Source organism: Carcharhinus amblyrhynchos, chromosome 4 (assembly GCF_965287045.1).
Source record: "Carcharhinus amblyrhynchos chromosome 4, sCarAmb.v2.hapA, whole genome shotgun sequence".
NCBI lineage: Eukaryota > Metazoa > Chordata > Chondrichthyes > Carcharhiniformes > Carcharhinidae > Carcharhinus > Carcharhinus amblyrhynchos.
In genome coordinates, this window is record NC_137327.1 from 42,312,701 (window position 1) to 42,337,126 (window position 24,426).

The following is a 24,426-nucleotide window of genomic DNA, read 5'->3' on the forward strand; positions in this document are numbered from 1 at the left end:
GTGACTAAGTCTGGGATTTTCCGGGCCCATTTTATGCAGCTGTTAACGCTCACAAGGGGGCCATAACCATTTGTATTGGGGAGACAGAGGGTGATTACAGAAGGCTGCTTTAGTGACTGGAAGCCAGTGTCTACTGGCGTACCACACGGATCTGTGCTGGGTCCCCAATTATTTGTAATTTATGTAAACTTCATGGAAGGCTATGTGGGTGGGGTAGGATTGGTAGGTTTGTGGATGACACAAAGATTGGCCAGGTTGAGTGTCTTGGGCTTCAGGAAGATATAGACAGGGTGGTCAAATGGGCAGATAAGTGGCAGATGGAATTTAACCCTGAAAAGTGAAATTAGGACTCCAGAAAGAGTAATTTAACGAAGAAATATTCAATGAATGGCAGGCCACCAGTAAGTTCGGAGAAACAAAGGGATCTTACCGTGTTTGTCCACAGATCTCTGAAGGCAGAGCACATGCTAGTAGGGTGGTGAAAAAGGCTTATGGGACACTTGCCTCTATCAATCAAGGCATAGATTACCCAAGCAGAGAAGTCATGATGGAGTTGTATAGAACTTTGGTGAAGCCAGAGCAGGAGTACTGTGTGCAGTTCTGGTTGCCACATTATAGGAAGGATATGATTGCCCTGGAAGAGATACAGAGGGGATTCACCAGGATACTGCCTGGGATGGAATACTTAAGTTATGCAGGGAAGTTGGATAGGCTTGGGCTGTTCTTGTTGGAACAGAGAAGACTGAGGGACGACCTGATCGAATTGTACAAGATTATGAGGGGCATGGACAGAGTGGAAAGGGTCCTCTTAGTTCAAGGGTCAGTTACAAAGAAACACAAGTTCAAGATGATGGGGGAAGGGGGAGGTTTAGGGAGGATGTGAGGAAAAACTTTTTAACCTAGATGGTGGTGTCAGTCTGGAATGGGCTGCTTTTAAGAAGTACCTGGATGAGCATTTGGCATGCCATGAAATTCAAGGCTATGAAGTGCTGGTAAATGGAATTAGGTAGGTAGCATAAGTGTTTCTCACATGTCGGTGTAGACTCAGTTGGCAAAAGGACCTTCTCTGCAGTGTATGAATCTGTGAACTCAGAATGAGATTATTATAATTACCATGAATTTAAATTTAAAAACGCCTCACCTTCCGGATTCGCTGTATGTTCTGTAACATTGTACTGCCATGTTCCTGACCACCCAGTGTGGTCATTGCGATTTCTGGAGACTCGTAATCATTCCCACTGACATGAAATCACGCCAGCGGAGTGAGGGGGACATCTGACCCCTGACAGGTACAACATTATGCTGTTTAAGGGGCAGTGCCAAGTTGGCAGTGCCAGGTTGGCATTGCCAAGGCTGGTGCTAGGGAGTGGGTAGTGATGGGGGGGTGGAAATGCACGAGATTGCTGGCAACAATGAAAGGATTTGGAGGGGGAGGGGTGGTTGGAGTTTGTTATCGACAATGGAGGGGTGGGACAGACCCTCTCTCTTTGGCACACTTTAAAAAGAACACCCCGATCTCTTTGGAATGGGCCTTGCACCATCGTTAAGCCCCATTCATCAAGAATGACGTTGCAAAGCATAACACCCCCCCCCCCCCACCGCTTTTTTTCCAAAACATCAGAAGATCTAGAGTGAAAATCTGGCTGTATTTCTGGGGAGAAACACACACCAGCTTTCTGTCAGAACCTGTCACTTTGCCAATTATTGACAGAATTCTACCTTAAGTTAATTTTGTGACATTAGTCATCTGTTCGACTTAGGTATAACATTAATGTACATATAACCCAGGGACTACAATGGGCTGCACTAACATTTATCCCCTTTTTAGGTACAATAATTGTTACCTATTAGCCTTTTATCAGCATTTTTTTTAAGTAAGTGAAAACAGAAAATGCCTTAAGTAATCACCAGGTCTGGCAGCATCTGTGGACAAAGGACACCAACATTTCACATCTGTGATCTTTCATCTGATTTCCAGCATCTGCAGTATTTTGCTTTTGTATTGGTGTTAATAAAATATAATTACAGATTCAGTTTTAATGCTACAATATGCATTTTTTTTGAAAATGCACAACACCAATACTCTATTATTGAATAGATTATTTCATTCTCTCACAGGACATTAGCATCACTGGCTAGGTCAACATTTGTTGTCCATTCTTTATTTTTATTTATTCCTTTCTCAGAGCTACAAAGACACTGTGTAGAGTGGATGGGGTGAGCCCCGAATTCATCTCCTTGCTTGCTCCAAAAACCAATTCAATTCATTATCCCCAGACAAGGGAATTACAGATCCAAGCTAACAAGAACAGGTATAACACTTGATCTCACGCTTGTTAGTCAAAGCTGGAGGAGTGGGAAGATGGTGAACTGCCTTCTTTAACCACTGTATTCCCTGTGTTGTCGGTGCACCTGGAGTGCTGCCATGCCCTATTTTATACTGGTACCTCTGGCAGAAGAGTTTAATGCCCAGCCAGATTATCAGTTTAACTGACATCTAAACTTTATATCCTCGTTTGTGTTCCTTCGACAAGTCTTCAACTTTATTGTTGGTTATGGCATTAGGCAACAGCAACAGGAAAATGATTCTCGATTATAATCCTTAACTTTTATTAACAACGGGACAAGCAGTGATCCAACAATAAGTATGCTCCTTCTCAGACTGCTGTGATATTGTTGTCAAAGCAGCCATAGAAAGGCCTGCGCCCATTCCTTTCTACCCTTGCAGAGTGAAAGTTACATATATTACCTGCTGGATGAACCGAGGCAGTAGAAAATGACAAGATGATCAGGTATCCCAGTAAAACCTAACCATTCTCATCTATGAACGTAAGAACATAAGAACATAAGAAATAGGAGCAGGAGTAGGCCATGTAGCCCTTCAAGCCTGCCCCGCCATTCAATAAGATCATGGCTGATCTGTCATGGCTCAGTTCCACATTCCTGCCCTCTCCCCATAACCCTTAATCCCCTCGCTTATCAAAAACCCATCAACCCACGTCTTAAAAATATTTAGCGAGGCAGCCTCCACCACCTCAACGGGCAGAGAATTCCAGAGATTCACCACCCTTTGAGTGAAGAAGTTCTCCCTCAACTCCGTTCTAAACCGTCCCCCCTTTATCTTGAGGCTGTGCCCCCTAGTCCTACTGTCCTTTCTGAGCGGGAAGAGTCTCTCCACCTCTATCCTATCCATCCCATTCATCATCTCAATGAGATCTCCCCTCATTCTTCTAAACTCTAACGAGTACAAGCCTAGTTTATTCAGCCTCTTCTCATAGCTCAACCCCCTCAACTCCGGTATCAGCCTAGTAAACCTCTTCTGCACTCCCTCCAAGGCCAAAATATCCTTGCGTAAGTGCGGCGACCAAAACTGCACACAGTACTCCAGCTGCGGCCTCACCAATGCCCTGTACAGCCGCAGCAAGACCTCCCTACTTTTATATTCAATCCCCCACGCTATGAAGGCCAGCATCCCATTAGCCTTAAGGGAATGTAAAGATTTTTCCATGGCTTTGCAGAATTACAGAAGAGTTAAGGATTTTCTCTCCTCACCTGATGAGAGAGAATTCAGCTTGCAAATAACTCTCCACCTTCAAAAGCGAAAGATACAATTATAATTGAGAATCAGATAAGAGGTCAAAGATGCCAAGTTATAGTCCAGCAGGTTTAGTTGAAATCACAAGCTTTCGATGTTGTGTGACCTCTCATCTTGTCTACCCTAGTCCAACACCAGCATCTCCACATCAATTGAGAATTAAAGAGACCACAGAAGTGTACCTTGCTGTAATATTAGGCTGCTTAATGACCTATAATTTTTGAATTCCTTCTGCATATCAAGTTTGCTCTAGGTGTTATCATCTGAGGATGTATCTGGAGAAGGTAGCTTTTCTACTGTTATGTGTTGTAATTAATTTAGCTGTGATAAATTGATACACTGTCAAATCTAATCATATGATTAAGTTAGAAATTAATCTTAATCACGGGTGAGGAGAGAATAATCAAAGGTTTCATAATTACCATTTTTTATTACTGAAGATTGTAAAATTTCATATCATTCACAATGTGCTTATATTGATGTAAGAATATTGTATAAACCACAGATAAAAGTCAAACCAATGCAACTCTTTAACTGATTGCTTTTGGTTGCTGGAATCTGTTTTAAGCATTAACTGGTCAATCTGGAAGTGGGAGCATTAGTTTTCCTGCTTTGTGTGAAACTGCTTTTTCCATATTGTCACTCTTTTTCATGCTCATAAATCTTAATGGTCCCTCAACTAGTGGCAGAAGATTATATATTTCTTATCATCACAGAAATATAGATGGCTTTTGAAATGAAAAAGATAATTTGGTACACGCTGAAACCAATTGCAACATAACACAAGCACTTGATATTTTGTTTCTTCACAAACACGGAATGTAACCATCACCGAAGTGCAAATTGTACCACTTGTGACATACATTGTCCAAAAATCCAAAACATGTTGACAGTGGGGGAGGAGGCACAGCGGCACAATGGTTAGCACTGTTGCCTCACAGCACCAGGGACTCAGGGGGTTCGATTCCTGGCTTGGGTCACTGTCTGTTTAGAGTTTGCACATTCTCCCCAAGTCTGTTTGGGTTTTCTCCAGGTGCTCCATTTTCCTCCCATAGTCGAAAGATATGCTGGTTAGGTGTATTGACCATACTAAGTTCTCACTCAGTGTACCTGAACAGGTGCCAGAGTGTGGCGGCTATGGGATTTTCACAGTAACTTCGTTGCAGTGTAAATGTAAGCCTACTTGTGACACTATTAAATAATAAAAAAAGATATTGGATGGGATTTTCTGGCCATGCTTGCCCCAAGACCGGAAAATCCAGCCCAAGGTCAACCGTCCTTTGCATGATCCATGTTGTGCCCACCACAGATTCCACCCAAAATATCAGGAAATTTTACAGCAGGCAGAATCACCCATTTCCCTAATTATTCTGATTATTTTTTAAATGGTTAATGATGATTTTGAGAATTAATATTGATTTTGCTTTGTTTAGCAAGACTGATTTTCTTCACTAGTGATTATTAAAATGGACTTGACCATTTATATAAATATCCCAATGTTTATAATGATATTCCTCAAATCCCGACCTGTTTCCACATGCCAGTCGGAATACTGCATTTGCAGCCTCCATTTCTAAAACTGTCTGATGGCTGCCAGGGCTACTTGAGGTTGTTGGTTAATGTTTCAAATGACAGAAGATGACCTGATGTTTGGAAGAAGATATGGTGTTATAGCCCTGAGCTTTAATTAAAACCTGTTCGTGATGTGATTTGGCATTTTATCCTCCTACCTCTGGACTGGAGAAAGAATCCAGCTATCCGAATGACCCAATGGGATCATTGTCAAGGCCCTCAAGGCAGACATGACATTTAAGGAAAGTGAATTCTGTTGAGGCATTTGGATTTGAGAATAATGATGAAAGCCATGTAATTGCATTGTGGTGGCATTTCGTGCATTTCATGCCACCACAATGCAATTATAAGTGTCAATCTTACCTTTTGCAAATGTGCAAAATAATTAGGACGACTTAATGATGTGCATTAACCGAAGTTTGCACTTTCTGCTGAATAAATTAAGTGCAGCCTATTCCAAATAAAGTTGATATTTATTAGTAATTAATGCACGTTTAAAACGGTCAATAACTCTGAACATTCACTAACTTGGCCTTTGTAACAGAGAAGAAAATGATTAACTGTGTTCTCAACTTGCTTTGAAAGCAAACTCATTCCATAAAATTCAAATATACATTTATATTCATCTCAATGTTCATAATGTTTATGCATGTTTCATAATTCTTAATCCTGACATTTCTCAAAACAAACTATTGGAAAGAATTTATAGTATTCCATTTCACCATGATGTGCTGTGAAATAACGACTAAATTTCCAATAAAAACACTGAACAAATATACTTTCTAACTTGTTTGGAGTTCAACTTAAAAGCAGCTCATAAGTTCAACAGTCAATGAAAATTCATCCAAACACTCATGGAGAGCATGTTAAGTTCAATCTACTAACATCTTCTGCTCATAGAAGCAAATACTCTGAAAGATTCATAACTGTGCACATATTCTTCAAGTTATTCGTTCTTCTGATTTGTTTAAAAATGTTAGTGACTGGGGATGGAACGGTTTAGTTTCTGTGCATTATGTCTTATTTCTGAGCAACTTTATTTGAGTTTTGCCTCAAGCTGACACTCTCAGCACACTTTCAAATGTACAATAGCTTGTGAGATAGATGGGGGGGTGGGTGGCTGATGTGTATGGAACTAACGCAATTAACCACTGCTTAACGGAGTATTAGTCAAAGAAAAATGGCCCAATTAGTCTTCATTCTATGTGCAACAATTAGATCCTCACCTCTGCTTGTGAAACCAGACTTTGTAGCTGCAGTTCTGAATGTCGGAAAAGGCACGTATCCTTTCTTCAAAAGTGGAAGTTAATTTTGTGTATGAAGAGGCAGAGATTGTGAGCCCAATGCAGTGTTTACCTTTTCAGTTGCCCCAGTAGGTTGTTGTTGCAGCTTCAGGTTAACACATCATTGTGCCTGGGTTTTCTGGACCAGCCACAGGCAATGTGGTAACTGAGCCCAAGGCCCATTGGCTTTCAGCGGGACTGAACGATCCCAGTGGCAGGCAGGACCGGAAAATCCCACCACGAGCTAAATGTTTGAAACATTAATTGTTCAGCAATAGCTAGCTTTCTATCATTAAATACTCCCTGCGCCTATATGTAGCATTGTTACTCCTACAGCATTTATTTATTTATAGGGCTGCCATTTGCTAATTAGTACATGCATTATTTAATATAGTAAGAGTAGAAGAAAGGATGAAAAGGAAAGAGTCAGTGATTTTATTTAAAGACCATTGCTTAATTCCCATAAAGAATTCATGTCAATAGCAATATGGATCTCTCATTTTATATTATTAACTGACTTAGTTTAGTAGATCATTGTAACATAACCATTGTTTCTGGAACCCACTATGAAATTGACACAGTGCAAGAATAAGCACCTGAAGCTTTGATTCTTCACAACAAATGAATATAACCATCATCAAAATGCAAATCATACCACTTGACACAATCCCCACAAGAAAGACACCAAGGGCTGGATTTTGCAGTCCTCCTGCTTTCAATGGTGTTTGGGGGGGGGGGGGGGGGGGGGGCACATCCTTTGGGGGTGCGGGCTGTGTGCATTAGGGACACCCCTAAGATTGTACCCCATCTTTGTGCCTCCCCACCTTGCTGCCAATGCTTGCCCCCACCTCTCTTTTACCCCTGCTCTCCCTTTGGTGCCTGATCCCTTCTTCTCCACAAGGTAGAAAATGACTGGAAACTAGGTCAACAATAGGACTTTAACAATATTGTTGGCAGCTACCTGCTCTGACTTAGTTCACACAATCTCCCCAGTAGTAAAGAACAATGTCAGATGCTCATCCAAACAATGATTCATGAGGTTGAGTCACAAATGTCTATTCCTGTCACACCACTATGTTTGCAACAACAGACTGTGCAAACATTACATTAATGTGGACTTTATCAATATTAAATTGAGATAAGTCTCATGGTGCCAAATGACCTTCTACACAAGAAATTAATTTAACTGTAACCACATGGCAGAACAACAAAGGGAAATATTAGACCATAATTAAGGAATATAGGCATTCAAATTTTGTGAAATTCAATAGGATACTGAATAGGTATCATAGATTTGTAACCAACTCGAAGTGATATTGGTTACAATAGTCTCATTGTAATACATTTGTACAGTTACGGTTCAGGTCCTACTGGGTATATTTAAAGCATAGCAATCCCTATAGGTTAAGCAGGCACTTGGGAGAGAGTACACAGAGTAGCAGGTATGGGAAAGGGAAAATGTCATACTGGCTGTCTCAGAGATGCATTTCTGAGTTTTAGACTCTGAAAGATTGCTAGGCAGCAGAAGGAGAACTTATCTAGTATTACTATATCTAACACAGAAGAGCTTGATGATCATCTTGGGTATTCCCTAGAAAGCGTCCCATTGCCAAACATATTACTCAGCTTGAGCACAAAATGACTTTGAGGTGAGAATTTAGGGAAGAATTTTCATTTGAGTTGCCTCTCTCACTTTTTTGGGCAATTTGGACTTTTCATCATTGTATAACCCTGGTTTGCAGCCCATTTTACATCCCTCCACATCAGATAAAAGAAACAAGAAATGCCAATTGAGCGTCCCTCTCCTGATAAAATCACTGTTCATTGCTAAATCTCTCTTTTCTTGGCTTCTAAAAGGGGTGCTACATATTGGATCATCTTGTTCTGTTTTAATGCCACTGACTTTGGCACAAAAGACAGAACACCACTAACGTTGAAATTGAGCTATGCGGGAAAGTTTGTCTGTGAAATAATGTCATACGTATGATGGGAAATTCTTTAAAGGCTGATGGAGTGAAGTGGGCATTGGAATTGTAAGCTGAGCTACTGGTATAAATGAAGCATTGGGGCTGAAAGTGAGTTATGGTGCGGACCTTGAAGCACTGTGCATTGGGTCAAGTAGATGACTTTACACTATAGTGCATGGTCGGCCAACTTTAAATACTTTTAGATGGCTTGGTGCTTGACACATTAAGCACTTAGGAGTTCCAGGGGTTCAGGGTAAGATTAATGAGCATCAGGAGGAAGGTTATTGACTGACAGCAAAGCTCAGCCAATGTGTGCTGGACTTCAATGTTCAGAACAAGATGATCCAATATGTAGCACCCCTTTTAGAAGCCAAGAAAAGAGAGATTTAGCAATGAACAGTGACTTTATCAGGAGAGGGAAGCTCAACTGGCATTTCTTGTTTCTTTTATCTGATGTGCACTTAAGCAGTTGAAGCACATTATTGGACAGTCCAGCTATACACGGGGCCTTTGCCCTAATTACAATTTAATCTGATGCCTAAATGACCCATATGCAGTTGAAGTGCAGGCTGACCATGAAGAATGCATTTGGTACCCACATACACTACAAAGCTCGCTAAGGCTCAATAGGTCTCATTATCCCACATGCTCCTCATTGGGTGCCAACTAGTCTTCACTGTTAGAAAACCATCATTTAGCTTATAAGTTTAAAATAAGTAGGTTGTGACCTAAATTAAAATAGTATTGAGCAGAATTTCAGTTGAAAACCTTAAGTGTTTGGAGGCTATGATCTTAGGGCATAGTTTATTCCAACCATATACCTTGTTCAAATTAATAGTTTTCTGAAAGTTGAAACTTGTTATTAATTGCTGAGGGCCTTGTTTTCCATGGCTTGTCTTAATAAGGGAATATTAATCTAACTGAAACATTTCACTTGCGCAGATCTGCAGCTGAAGCAACAGATTAAAGCTTGTATGCTGAGTCTGACAAATGATAATCCGGTCCCTAGCCTTCTAAATACCAATTTATCATTCAGATTTCATTATTAGTCTAGCCAATGCAAATATCATAAATCTTACTGTTTCATAAACTGTTACCATTCCATTGTAAATAAAATGCCTTTTAAAATACTTTTCTTTTTTTGAGTGCCACGATGATGAATTGAAGTCTGTAATTCTATAAACTATTTTTTGAAAAGCTTTGAAATCCTCTTTTCCAGAAAAATAATATTTAATAAGTTGGGTTTTTAAAATCTGAATAAAGAACGGTGGGACTGATAACATAAATATGTTAAATAATCTGGCCTACCAAGCCTCTGTTATACCAGGCACTCGCTTCTGACCACCATGCTGGTGGAGGAAATAAAAGACATTCAGAGCCCATTCCTGAAAGAGGCGATAGTTACCCTCGCACTAACAAATGAAGGGCTGAACTCTTCTTCGAGAGCTCACTGGGTTTCCCCTGAAGTAGCTAGTGCTCATTATCAGATCTTGGGACCACAGCTACCTACAAAGTAAATTTTCTTTTTTAGATTTACTTAACTAAATAGACCCAATATAATCCCATTTAAGATAATAAAAATTGCATGAATAATTACCAATCTCCATTTCATTTTTAGTATTTTGCTTCTGCATTTTGAGAGTCAGATTGGGATCATGATAGCTTTAGTTGTATTTGAAACTGGATTGCCTATCAGATTTGGATCATTTATCCTTTCCACATGGCTGCTTCTGGAGCCTCATGTGAAAATGGATGGAAGTTTTGTCGAATGGCCAAAAGTTGTAAGAGTTTGCGTCAATTTTTCATTACTTGAATTTCACATCTGTGGATTTGATATTTCTTGTCAACTCGATTTGTCACGTTTTGTGATAAATTAATGTGCAGTGAGCTAAACAAATTGAATTAATTTAATTGTATTGCATAACTAATCCAGAAGAGAAAAACCTGCTTTAATGAGGAACTAATAGGATTGTGCACAGCTGCTTCATTACGCTCTTGTTTCTGCTCCTTCACAACCATATAAAAACTGCAGTGTAATTGTTGCGTCCAGAGCTGATACTACTTGTACATGACTGGGAAATGAAACCCTCAGACTAATCACACTGTTAACTGATGACAAAGTGGTGTGAAACCCAGAGGAGACAGTCAGACAATGCTTTGGCTTGGCAGCTATTGTAATCTGCTACAACGGTGCAAAGCAAACATTTTACAATGGGGGTGTAAACTGTTCCATCTCAGCAATGAATTGTCTTTTCCATTCATCCTTGCAAAAGTTAAATATTTGACTTCAATGCCATGAGTTGAGTTCTGAACATGAGCATAATTCAAATTAATTAGACAATTGTTCTCCTAGTTGTCACTACACTCTCTTGTTCTGTTCTACTATGCAAAATATTATCCTTGGCAGGTGCATTTTGCAAAGATTTATTCTGCTGAGTGTTCCAATATTGTTGGTCAACATTTTCACACCATTTTGACAAATCGGTCTCCAACTCCATTGGTTTGGGGTGTGGAGTTCAGTTTATTTTTGATTTTAATTATTTTTGTCACATGCATTGGAATACAGTGAAAAGTATTGTTTGTTGCATGCTATACTGACAAAGCATATTGTTCATAGAGTACATAGGGGAGAAGGAAAGGAGAGGGTGCAGAATATAGTGTTCCCACCATAGCTAGGGTTTAGAGAAAGGTAAATTTAATAAAAGTCTGATAGCAGCAGGAAAGAAACTCTATTTAAGTCGATTTGTATGTGATCTCAGACTTGTGTATCTTTCTCCTGACGGAAGAAGGTGGAAGAGAGTATGTCCAGAGTAAATGATTTTCTTAATGTTTTTTGTTTGAAACACATTGCCCACTTTGCCAAGAGGCTAGTCATGTTGTTTGTTAGTTGCATCTATCTGATTTGAATGTAGGAACCATTTTGGTTTATCGCAGTTCAATAATCTATCTCTCTGACATGCATTAACTCTTATTTGAACCAAGCAAATACCCCGAAGGATATGAAAGTGTTATTCATGGCAAAAAAAAATTAAATTGCCCGTTGCCTTCGACATCTCATCTGTTATTTTTTTTCCTGAATTGGTCCTTGAGTCAGTCTTGAAGTCAAGGAAACTCAGCTCTATGTTAGAGTATATATCCTTTGTAAAGCTGATTTTGCGCATGTAAATTATAATGTTCGCTTGCTAGTGGGCAATTAGATTGCTATTTCTTTTGTGACTTGAAATGAAATAGCATTGTTTCTTTGGCAACTAAATTGAAAAGGATGGTGAAGAGTCACACCCACGATTTAGCTGATGTTCTAATGTGTTTTGGAATTGCTTCTGCTCTAGGAGTTGACAGATTCAGTGAAGATATCAAGCGAATGACCGGCTTCAAACCAGGTCTCTACTGGAGGCTCTGCTGGAAGTTTGTTAGTCCAGCCTTTTTACTGGTAAGCAAGCAGTAGCAAAGTTAGTCCAATGTCTCAATACAATGAGAAACTTCATTAAAGCAGCCTGTCAACCCAGGTGGCAGACGACTTGCTTCTTCACTAATGGTCATTTTTGTATTTTAGATGAATAATAAGAGGATGTGTTACAGGAAATGGTTTAAACCTCAAAAGCGATGCCTGTCCCTCATGCCCACCCGCCAATTACTAGAGTCCCAGATGAAGTTCCCACATTTCCTACAGAAGCCATCACAATGAATTATTTACATACCTGTCCCATTTCCCTGTAATAGCATTTCCTTTCGTTCGTGAGTTCTGATTGGGGAGCTGTTCCTTTATCCCATTTTCTGAGGTTGAGCATTGGGCCAAAAGCTAAATATCTTAGTTCAAAATTGGGATATTTTAGAGAAATGTTCAGGAATATTTTAATGTGGGGGAGTGAAGCTCTGTTTGAAATACAAGTTCTGTAGCATTCAAAAATCTTCCATTATCTAAAGGTCCTAACATAAAGATAAACATAGCACGGTTATTAGCACTGCAGCCTCACAGCGCCAGGGACTTGGGTTCAATTCCAACCTTGGGTGACCGTTTGTGTGTAGTTGACATGTCCTCCCTGTGTCTGCAAAGCTTTCCTCTATGTGCTCCAGTTTTCTCCCACAGTCTAAAGATGTGCAGTTTAGGTTGATTGGCCATTCTAAATTACCCTTTAGCGTCTCAAGATATCTAAGTTAGGACAATTAGTGGGGTAAATATTGGGGTTAGCCTGAGAAAGATTTGGTGCAGACTTGATGGGCTGAATGCCCTCCTATACTGTACGGACTCTAAGATCCTAATCAGCTTAGTAAGGATTTATTCATAGAACCAAGGACAAAAGAATTTTTCACAGAGGATGTCATATTTTTACTGACTTTTTTTATTTATAGCAATCCAAAACTATCTCAGTGTCACATCCCCCACTACAACTTGTCCTTAACCTCTATTTCAAATAGCTACATGAATTCTGTGCTAAGGACCTTGACATTTCTAAATGTGCAGGAGTTCAGAGTTTGTGCATGGTGGAAGTTTAACTTCCAGAAACCAAAAGTGCCTCAGTGGAACTGGAATTTAGACTCACCATGAGACAAAATTGCTAAGAATTCATACGACAGAATGTCTTTGTCACTTGAATCTTGATAAATGAATCTGTAAATCAAGATTACCTAGAACATTTATCATAGGAACAGGGCATTTAACAGAATCTGTCCATGCTGACACATATGTTGCACTTAAGACTTCTCCCATCCTTCCTCTATCTCTGTTAACATAAACCTCTATTCCTCTTTCATTCAGATGTTTATCTAGCCTCTCTTTATATGGAGCTATATTATTCAGCTGAGCTACTTCCTGTGGTAATGAGTTCCTCATTCTCACCATTCTTTGGGTAAAGAAATTTCTTCTGAATTGTGTTTTTTTAGGTGACTATCTTATGTTGGTTCCCTTTAGTTTTGCTCATCTCCCTAAGTGAAAATTTTCTCGCCACTCTGTTAAAACCTTTCATAATTTTGAAAATCTCTATGGGTCACCCCCTCAGCCTTCTCTTTCCCAGAGTAAAAGGATCCAGCCTGCTCATCCCTTTCAGTTCGGTATATTCACATAGTTCTGGTTTCTCTGTTACAAATCTTTCCAGTATCTGGCTATCCTGTCTATTATATGGCCACCAGCACTTACATAACATACTCTTAAGTCTGATCAAGGTTGCATATTCTTCAGTGAAAATTAGATTTCTTAAAGCCATGGAAAGTGGATGGGGAGTGGAAGCAGGAGATTAATTGGCTAGCTCTTGAAAGCATTAGCACAGACATGATGGGCCAAATCATTACCTTCTCTAAGATTCAATGGGTGAGATTCTAGCTCAGTCAAAACCCATCCTTTTACACAGTGTTAATTTATAATTCTACCAGAAAATATAACGGAAAAAAATGAACCAAAACAGCTCAGAGCATTCTAGAAAGATGCAAAAAAAAAGTAATAATTCTACATTTCAATGGGCATCAATTAAGAGTTTAAAATTAGCAGGAAGATGCAGTGATACTTCTATTGTTTTGGAAAAATCATGAGGTATATTAAAAAGTCATATGTCTCACTAAAATAATTGGACAGAGTTCCAATAATGGCTGCACATAATTCACTGATTAAGTTGGATTTAATTCCTTTGTGGATTTAGTAAATGTAATTTTTTTCATCTCCTGTTCAGGTGTTTCAGAATGGGTGTTAATTGGTGCTTATTATGAAAGCATGTACTGCAAGATCTGAAGTGACCAGCAGTTGTTGAAATACTGAACAGAATCCAAGTATTGCCTTTATAAATATTTGAAACAGCTTTATTCCAAAAAGTTAATGAATTCTTAATTATGTAGAATGCATAAAGAAAGATGTTCAATTACATCTAATTAAATCAGCAGAACACTTTAGGCCAAATATTTGCACTCTACAACAAATGGAAAACGTATGCTGTGGAGAACTGGCTCTTGCAAAGACCTTACCCTAAGGTTATACAATTAGTCACATTTACTTTAGGAACAGCAGTATGCTTTTGGCAGGTCTCAGAGTGTGCAGCTGGTAGTTGTCAGAAACAAATTGTAAAACAAAGTAACATGTGTCTTACTGAATTTAGCTGCATTGGCATTTCCCTGGCTACACCTTGCCTCTTTGCAAGAGAATAGATGCAGCCTTTGACATTCAGATCTGCAAGCCTTCTGTTAGGTAACAGATTTTATGTGACAGGACCAGAACTGACGTTGTGTTCATTATGGAAAGTTGGCAAACAATATCTGCTATTAAACAGATGTTGAAACTCTGTCCCCAAACAGACCATTCTCCTTAAATCACGTTGCCCATACTATCTGGTAGAACACTCATCGCTCTATTGGAATGTTGCAGATTTGAGGACCACGATTATCAATTTGGTAAATTTACCCGTGTCTAACTCAGCTGCTGAACATAGTTCCACATTGAAGTGAACTGTTGCAGCGGCAGGGATAACTAAAAGAAGCTTTCCTGCACAGTCCACAAAAGGTCAACTCTATTATCTCCCCCATTTACTGGACGACAATACAAATGGTCAGTTACAGTGAAGTCTATGATTACGGACTCAGCCTATCCTGCACTCTTAGAAACAACCTGTGAAAATTGAAAAGGATAAAAGCTTTTTTTCCGTTCTTTCACAGAGTGCAGACTTCTCTGACTAGTCCAGGTTATTGCCCATCCTGAATTACCCTTGAGAAGGTGGTGGTGAGCTGACTTCTTAAACCGCTGAAATCCATGTAGTCTAGGTAGGCCCACAGTGCTGTCAGAGAGGGAATTCCAGAATTTTGACCCAGCAGTGATAAGGAGCAGCAATTTATTTCCAAGTCAGGATGGTGAGTGACTTGGAGGGGACTTTGCAGGTGGTGGTGCTCCCATGCATTTGCTGCCCCTTGTCCTTCTAGGTAGTAGACATTGAAGGTTTGGAAGGTGCTATCGAAGGAGTCTTGGTGATTTGCTGCAGTGAATCTGGAATGTGCAAACTGGAAATCAGATTTCAAGAAATTATTGGTGATGGTGACCATAAAATTAGTTTTAAAGTGTTGTACGAAACAGGAAAAGATTACTTGGCCGTTTCAGCAAAAGTAATTTCCCTACCTATGGAGTCAATCAAATTATTTAATCTCCTAAAGGATAGATTTCACTAAGTTTCTTCTCCAGCCCCAATGTCAATCAGGAAAGTAAAGAATATTTAACCAATTTGTTCACCTTGGGTTTCTGAACATGGACATTGTCTTCGGTCAGAGGAATTCAGGAGAAATTGTGCACTGGACAGTATTTCTTCATCTCAATGAATACATTTGGTTCAACATAGAAAGTTGCGACCTCTAATACTGTAAAGATCCTCAGACAAGGATTTTAAAATCTTTTCATGTTTTAACATGTGAAATTCTGAATTATTATTACATTAGTTTGGAAATATTAAAGATGTTTAACTTTAAAGAGAATGTTTATTTCTAAAATGTCAAAAGTCATATTGAATCAATTTCTGCTTTTTGCATTACCTTCCTCCATGGGAACCTTTATGTTTTGAATAACACATTACATGTTTCCTTATCTTCTGCCAGTTTGTAGTGATTGTCAGTATTGTAAAGTTCAAGCCTCTAACCTACGATGAATATATATTTCCCAACTGGGCAAATCTTGTTGGATGGGGAATAGCGGTTTCTTCAATGTCGCTAGTACCAATCTACGCCATCTACAAGCTCCTTACCGTTCGTGGGACCTTAAAAGAGGTTAGTATAGGTATATTTTATAAAGGATTTATGGTGACACAGTGGTTAGCACTGTTGCCTCACAGCGCCAGGGACCCAGGTTCAATTCTGGCTTTCTATGACTGTCTGTGTGGAGTTTCTCTCTGTCTTTGCATGGGTTTCTTCCAGGTTCTCCTGTTTCTTCTCACAGTTCAAAGGTGTGCAGGTTAGAGGAATTAGTGGGGTAAATATATGGGATTACAGGGATGGAATGGTGATGGGACTGAGTAAAATGCTCTGTTGGAGAGTCAGTGAAGATCTGATGGGCCAAATGTCCTCCTTCTGCACTGTAGAGAATCTAAAGTTTAGTTTATGAAGGATTAAAATTGAAGGATATATTTTGTAAGGAGGCTGGAGCTTTGAGTTTTGCACCCAGGAGGATCAGCGTGGATTTTAAATGACTCAGTTTAAAGCAGGAGATTTTACTTGGTGCAGCTCAGCTGAAACAGTAGCGAATGATTTACTGATCTGTTCCTGCCTAATGGTGCAGGAGTCTCGATCCTTCCCAGGGTCTACACCTACATGCCCCAGCATTATTTATATGCAAAATGAAGCTTATAAAATCCCAGTGACCACCTTCCAACTGTACGCCGCATACTCCAATCAGCAGCAACTGCTAGTCCTGCCAGGCAGCAGTTCAGCAGATATGTTTTCAATTACTTTTGAAGGGCCAAGAGTACTCTTCTGTGTTCCACACAAAGAAATGACTGATCCCCATCTCCAGAAAATGGATTCTTCTCCTGCCAGATCCAACTTTTTCCAACCCAGAGACTGTTGAGGTCACCAGATATGGCAGTGGCATCGAGTGGACAAGCTGCTTTTGACTTGATTTGATTTATTATTGTCACATGTGTAGGGAAACAGTGAAAAATATTGGGTATTGTTTCTTGCCAGCTATACAGACAAAACATAGGGTACACAGGAGAGAAGGAAAAGAGAGAATGTAGAATGAGGGTTAAGCGTGCACAATATAGTGGAATATAGTGTTCCAAGCCAATCATTTCCCACTCCCATTAGCACTGTGCTAATGAAAGTCACCTCTGGCATCTGGACTGGGTGGCTGAACACAAGCTGGGCTACCTGCCCAGAACTTGGGACTAAATACCACTCAAACTATGAGGCCTGCACAAAACCTTCCAAAGTCAGCTCATCTGTGAGGTCTAGGCTGTACTCAAGAGATACACTGAAAGCGGGGGGGGATCAGGTAAATGAAAGTGAAATTTAAAGGAATTGGAACAATTAATGAGGCAGTGTCACATTAGGCTGGCAAATGTACCGAAAGCCTTTTGAGAGGGCCTCTGAACCCATTGGCAGCTGTTGCTGAATTGGAAGGGCAAGAGGACTGAGAAGTGAGTGGCAAAAATGGAATTAGCAAGATTCAGACATGAGGATGCAGACATGTGTGTTCAAACCAACATCCATGTGTTGTTTGATGGCAGCTGGAGGAGGTGGCAAGGATAGTGGTCTTTTTTGCTACCCCATAGCTCAGTGTTGTGGCATCCCTACAAGGAGCTGGAGCTGTATTGGTTTTTCTCTGTAATGCTGTCATTGGGCTACTTTACACGCCATCTTGGGGCATACATTCCAGCACAACATGTTGGAATGTATGTCCACCATAATGCTTGTAACAAATGAATTTAACATGTTAATATAAATGTGAGAGAACCAATCCCTGCTTGCTGCTGATTAAACCAAATGTTCCTGATGTGCAAAATAGAGGGAAGGGAAATTTAGGAAGGTGATTGGTATATAAGAAGATTGGGCCATGTTTCTGCTGTTACAATTGCAATGGGTTTAATGATGCTTGCTGTAATTTATGCGCAGGGATCCAATGGTTTTAGGTGAGCGAGGGGCGAGGTTAAATGTGAAAATCTAAAAGTTGCCATCTGAGTTGTGCCACTGTTAGATTATTGAAAACAGAATCTCAGTGTCTGCCGTGTTGTTGAATGGTATGACATTTGCAGGGAGGGACACAAATGAAACTCACTGCAGAAAGTTATTGTCTTGTCAGCAATACGATAATTGTTAATTATTGTCAACTAATCTCTCTGGTAATTGTTACAAATGTAAGCCATGTTCCTTCAGGTTTTATTTGATGTTAAAGAATTTAAAACTTTCAAATATATAATTCAAGTTTTATTCTTTGAACCTTGCAACTCTGCGCAGAATCTTGTGCCCGCACTCTCTGCGTCCAAGATTGCCAGAGGAGGCCCAGAATCCAGTGAAAACCACAAATCTCGCCATGCAATTGTGATTTCCAATTTTCCCCACCCCTCAGATGGGCGTGAGCCTGATTTTAATAGATTTAAATAAATTAGCATGTATTTACCAGCACGCCCCGCCCCCCCCCCAACCAAATTACCCCTCCTCGCAAAATTTTCATACCTGGCCAATGTTGTGACATATTGGCGAGGCTCTCAAATGGTTAACCCAAATGTAAACCTGTCAAGGGGATCCCTTCAGAGCACAAAGGTCAGGAAAGAAGGACATGGCCTGGTGTTTGCCCCGGCACTGCTCCCCAGCACTGGTTGGCACTGTCAATCTGTGCTGGGGTGGGGCCATAGGGGAAGCCTCATGTGGAGGATTCTACTATTTGTGGTGTGGGGGGGGGAAACTGACACTGAAGGCGGTGGGGATGCTAGGGATGATCTGCGGGAGTTTGGGCTGAGGGGAGGGATGGGAGTAGTGAGGACAATTGGGCAAAGGGCAGAGGGGACGCTAGTGATGATCAGAGAGAACACTGATGAATGGAGCTGGACAGTTTCACGTCTGTTTTCCCACCAGAACTGGCACATGGGTCGGGATTTTATTGCCTCGCTCAGGCGAGACCGGAAATTCCCGTCTGGGGTCGATGGAAATTTCCATTGTCGGATCCTTGCCTCTTCTAATTCTGTGGCAGGCGAGGTGGTAGACTTCCGGCCACTGCCTATTTCTGACAAGATTGCCGCCTCTCAATCAAATCTTTCTTTCCATCTTGCCGTGTCTCTTTCCATCACCCCTTTAAATGACACAATATTCTCAGTCCCCGTGCTGTTAATATCACAATTTCCAATCTGATTGGTTAAGTAGAATACACAGTTGTTTTCTCAGCTCACTCAGGTCCCAGATGCCCAATTTCTCTCACTGTGACATTTTTAACTCATACTTTCAACAAAAACTTATATATGCAATCTATGAAAGCAACTCTAAAGACAGGTGATGTTACAGCACATTATGGTTAAATGTAATAAAGATGCAATAAAGTTACTGTTGTTATTCATGTAGATGTCATTGTCTTAAAGTCCACTTAAGCCAACATAAGCACAGAATGTTAAAAAGATTAATCCATCTCTTTAACCAAGCTTTTGGTTACCTGTCCTAACATCTCCTTCTTTGATTCACTGTCATATTCTGCTCCTAAGCAGTAGTTCAGGACATTTCAATGCATTAAAGGTACAATATAAATACATATTCTTGTTGGATGTGACTGTATCTCCCACATTGAGACAGTATCATAAGCCTCTAATATGATAAATTATCAGTTACTCACCAGACTATTTCAATTCAAAGCTTATCCTATGATTCCAATTGTTGCGTTTTAAATGCAGCTCTTTGGGAACATTACTGCCTCAAAATACAGTGGGGCTGCACTCAGAGCAGTCATAAACCATGATTTATCTGCTGTGAATCATAAACGGTCTGTTCATTGTCAAATGCCAAACAATAATCCTTTAAAAGTTCTGCAAAAGCCCCTGCATTTGTTTTCTCGACTTTCCCGTGATGTGCATCTGCAACCAATTTTTGACATTGCAAAAATATTGGAGGAGGCACCAGTGAAAAAAGGTGATGTTCCACCAGTGGCAATGTGGAATTGCACCCTCAAATGTTTCTGATCAATTGTCTCATAATTTAATAAACTGTAATCTACTGCCCAAGGATTGTTTGGATGCTGGGAGCGTTTAATCAATGCGGGATGGATATCCCACTGTAGTAGTAGTGTCTGGTACACTCAGGGTTAATGTGGGACTGAGTGTGATACCACCCACACTATGATGTAAGAAGGCACATGACCCAGAGTTAGGGTCAATCTAGAGATGGACAGTGATGTATAAACATTTGGGATGGAGCCAGCCCTCTACGCTATGTACGTACATACTTATGAATTACTGTTAATGTACACAAGGCTCTGAAACCTACTTCATCGTGTCTGAAGTAAGACTCTTCACCCAGCACCTTCCTGTCATTGTATGATTTAATCTGGGTTCGGAAAGTTCAATACTAGCAACTGAGACCCTTTACGTGGGAAATTAATACCCACTTTAAAGCCTCACCCAGAACTGCAGGTATTCAACTCATCACACAGAAGCCCAGGGAGTTCCTCAGTCAAAGACACTCAGAGCCTGATTGATGGGCCCAACATTGGGAGGGGACAGCCTGCAGAGAGCCACCCCCAGTCCTGTCTTCTGACCCCCATCCAGCCAATGATCGCCATCCTGTGCTCACTCACTGGCAGTGCAATCAAGTAACACTTACACAGCATTAACTTGCTCAGTTCAGGTTCAGTACCATTCAGCTCCTGATCCAGCCTTGGTCTAAAGATGGACAAAAGATCTACATTAAAGAGGGGAGGGAGAATGACTGCCCATGGCAGCATTTGACTGACAATGGCATCAAAGAGCCCTGGCAAAATTGGAATCAATGGAAAAGCTGCCACTGGTAGGAATTATACCAAGTACAAAGGAATAAGGTTATGGTTGTTGGAGGCCATTCCTTGCTTCAGAAGTTCTTCAGGGCAAGTCCTAGGACCAACCATCTTCAGTTGCTTCAATGACTTTCCCTCCATCATAATGTCTGAAGCGGGGATGTCCACTGATGAGTGCACAATGTTTATAACCATTCACAACTCCGCAGATGCTGAAGTCTCTGTCCATATGCAGCAAGATTGGGACAACATTTAGGCTTGGGCTGATAAGTGGCAAGTAACATTCAGGTCACATAAGTGCCAGGCAATGACCATCTCCAATTGAAAGATTCTAATCATCTTCTCTTGACTATCGCTGAAGTATCATCCTTTTGACTTTTGAGAGGGATTTTGAAAATTTAGTTAAATGGAGCAATATTTTCATATTAGGTTTAAAAGAGCCCCTCTGTTTAAAGTTATAGTTCCTAGAACTGGAATGGTGGTACATGTAACAAATCTTTATTTTTGAGAATATGTCTTGCTTTTTTAAAAAAAAGATTGATATTGGTGTTCAGAATAACATTTGCAAAAAAACCCTAAACCTTCACAACTGAAAGAAAGGTTTTATAGGAGACACCTGGGCAGCATAAATAAAATGAGGGGAGAGCAGAATGTGTGAAGAGGATAAATTTTAAAGAGTAACTTTATAAACGATTGTAATAAATAATGTACCTCTTCTTTAGAGAATAGCATACTGCATCACCCCTGAAAACGAACATTATCTGGTGGAACAAGGAAAAGTACAACAGTTTAAGGTAAATAAAAATCCCTAAAAAAACTCTATGAAAATGCTGCATTTGGCCATTTTCAAGAATCAAGTGAATATTATGTCAGTAACTTTTTGAACTGTCATTTGATCATTCCACAGCTCGAGCACTGGCTTGCAATATGAACGCTTCCAAACCAACCACAGTACAATATGAGGTGCAATGGAAATAACAAACTCCTGGACTTTGAAAGTTATTTCTATTAAAGTTTTAGAAATGTCAGATTCCATTGCAGCTGAAGTTCAGTGCCATATCTGTTACGCTGCGATGTGACCGGCTGACCTTCAGGCCACAGGAGGATTATTTATTTTGTAACTCCTGTTTTCTTTTCCCTTCCTCTTTCATAGGAGTTTGACACATTACAGCTGTCGACATAGCATTGATTATTTAATCTGGAAGAATCACCATTTTCTTTATTACCACCACAGGCATTTAAGACATTCACAGACAGTTGAAAGCATCCAGCAATGTTTTCTGACTAGTTTCTTATCAGTGCCAAAATGAAGAAGATAAACATGAGAGTAGGCTTCTTTAAAAAAAAATCCGATATTGCAAACTAATGCACACATCACCTTCCTCCATTTCGTAGTTAACAGAAAGCCATCAATCTCTTTTATCGATCTTGTTTCAACATTAAATATATCCATATTTGCCTTGAATTTATACATCTGTAAAATGTAAATTTCTTGTGGAGCTTTGTCATTTCGATTTCTACTATTTATAAAGTCATAAATTAGTGCCAATGCCTTTAACATATTCATTTTGGTTAGATATTGTGGGCATAATCTGCCTCATTAATAACCAGAGAGCTGAGAATTCAACCTCGAAGACCAGAGTTTCATTGGCAGAGTTCATGTTGAAATGTTAAGCTATGCATACAACGTTATTTTGGGCACCAGTTTTATCCCTCTGTTCACCTATTTCAATCCATGTCAAGTATGTGCACAGGAGGATATGTTAAGTATTCGAATGTGTTAAGTATTCATATGAACTTTGCCAATTGAAAGTTCTACCATTTTGTTTCTTGTGGGCATTGCTGGCGAGGCCAGCATTTGTTGCCCATTCGTCATTTCCCTTGAACTGAGTGGCTTGCTAGGCCATAAGTATTGATGGAAATTCTGTGACTCCACCTACATGACCGGATTGAAAACTTCCTCTTGACACATTATGGGGAGAATTTTTCACCCTCATTTTCAGCAGACAGGAAAGTCAAAGCCGGGGGGGGCGGGGGGAGGGGGGGGGGGCGGCGGCAGTGTTGGAGGGGCTGCTGAGAATCCAATTGGAGTCCTGAATTGGCTTTTACACTCCCATTGAGATTGTCCCCGCCATCTGCCAATGACATAATGAGGTTCCCACCACAAAAGGTCAGGATCCAGTCGGAACACATTTACATCCACTTAGCAAGCCTCCCTGCTGTATCATTCATAAGAAATTTGACAGGGTTTACAACAGATCTTGATAAACAGGGAGCTGGTGAATAGAAATGGCTGGGGGCATGCAGGTGAATACAGCACTCCCCCCAGTGAGGAGAGGGTCATAGTCCGGCAGTGCTCCCTGGCAGAGACAAGGAATGATGTGGAGATGCTGGCGTTGGAATGCGGTAAGCACAGTAAGAAATCTCACAACACAAAAACATAATGGTTGGAATGTGAGTCTTTACAGGTAATCAATTACCTGTACGTAATTACCTGTAAAGACTCGCATTCCAATCATTATCTTATAAATTGAGTTTGTGTCTGTATATGCCTTGTTTCTGAACACAAGTCCTCACTCACCTGATGAAGGAGCGAGACTCCAAAAGATGGCGCTGCCAAATAAACCTGTTGGACTTTAACCTGGTGTTGTGAGACTTCTTACAGAGACAAGGGACACAGATATGGATGCTTCCATTGGATTGTTTGGGTTGGGGCAGTTCCGTGAGGGTGGGGTCCCCTGTCCATGGCGGGGGTGGGGGGGTGGGGGGGATGTGGTTGAGTGCAGTGATCCTGCTTTTATTTTTTTTTCATATTAGGGCGTTCTTTAAAAACAGCACTTCACCTGTCTGATATCATGGGACCCATCCCTTACATTCTTTTGACCGAAGTGTTTAAAAATACAGCAGGAAAACCTGGCAAGGCAGTTGGCAAACTGTTCTCCGCTTTTATCTGGGAAGTTGGATCTTCCAGTGGGCAATTCCCCTTCTTCCTGGCACACTCTGAGAAACAATTTTGACTGACTTACGTGGATAGTTACCCAGGAAATGTTAAAAATCCCACTCTAACTCATTAGTAACTATATAACTCACTCCGCCACCCCCCCACCCTCAACTAACTTTGCAACTTGAATTCCTCCCCAATCTGACTAGTCCCCAACGGCCAAATCCCCCCAGAAAATTGGAGGAAAGCAAATGGGGAGTTTTTAGTTGTCTGATCAGGACTGAAAACAGGTGTCCGGATCTTGATCAGAAAACTTGAGCCATTGTATTTAGCTTGTCGAAGATTGTCAAAAAAATTAGGGGAGGCAGTGGCCTAGTGGTATTATCGCTAGACTATTAATCCAGAAACTCGGCTCATGTTTTGGGGATCCAGGTTCAAATCCTGCCACAGCAGATGATGACGGAATTTGAATTCAATAAAAATATCTGGAATTAATAATCTACTGATGACCATTGTCGATTGTCACAAATCTGGTTCACTAATGTCATTTAGGGAAGGAAATCTGCTGTCCTTACGTGGCTCCCGAGTCACAGGAATATGGTTGACTCTCAACTGCTCTCTGAAATGGTCTAACAAGCCACTCA

General features: G+C 40.4%; 1 protein-coding gene across 1 annotated transcript in view; it reads left to right on the forward strand.

Moving 5' to 3' along the window:
- The window catches only part of slc6a2 (solute carrier family 6 member 2), a 151,213-nt gene extending 128,348 nt beyond the window's left edge, over positions 1-22,865 (forward strand). The window contains exons 11-14 of the mRNA XM_080187021.1: positions 11,747-11,847; positions 15,975-16,142; positions 21,564-21,635; positions 21,749-22,865. Of these exons, the coding sequence (XP_080043147.1) occupies positions 11,747-11,847; positions 15,975-16,142; positions 21,564-21,635; positions 21,749-21,772 (365 nt within the window). The 3' untranslated portion in view covers positions 21,773-22,865. The remainder of the gene's footprint in view (positions 1-11,746; positions 11,848-15,974; positions 16,143-21,563; positions 21,636-21,748) is intronic.
- Positions 22,866-24,426: the final 1,561 nt, after the last annotated feature.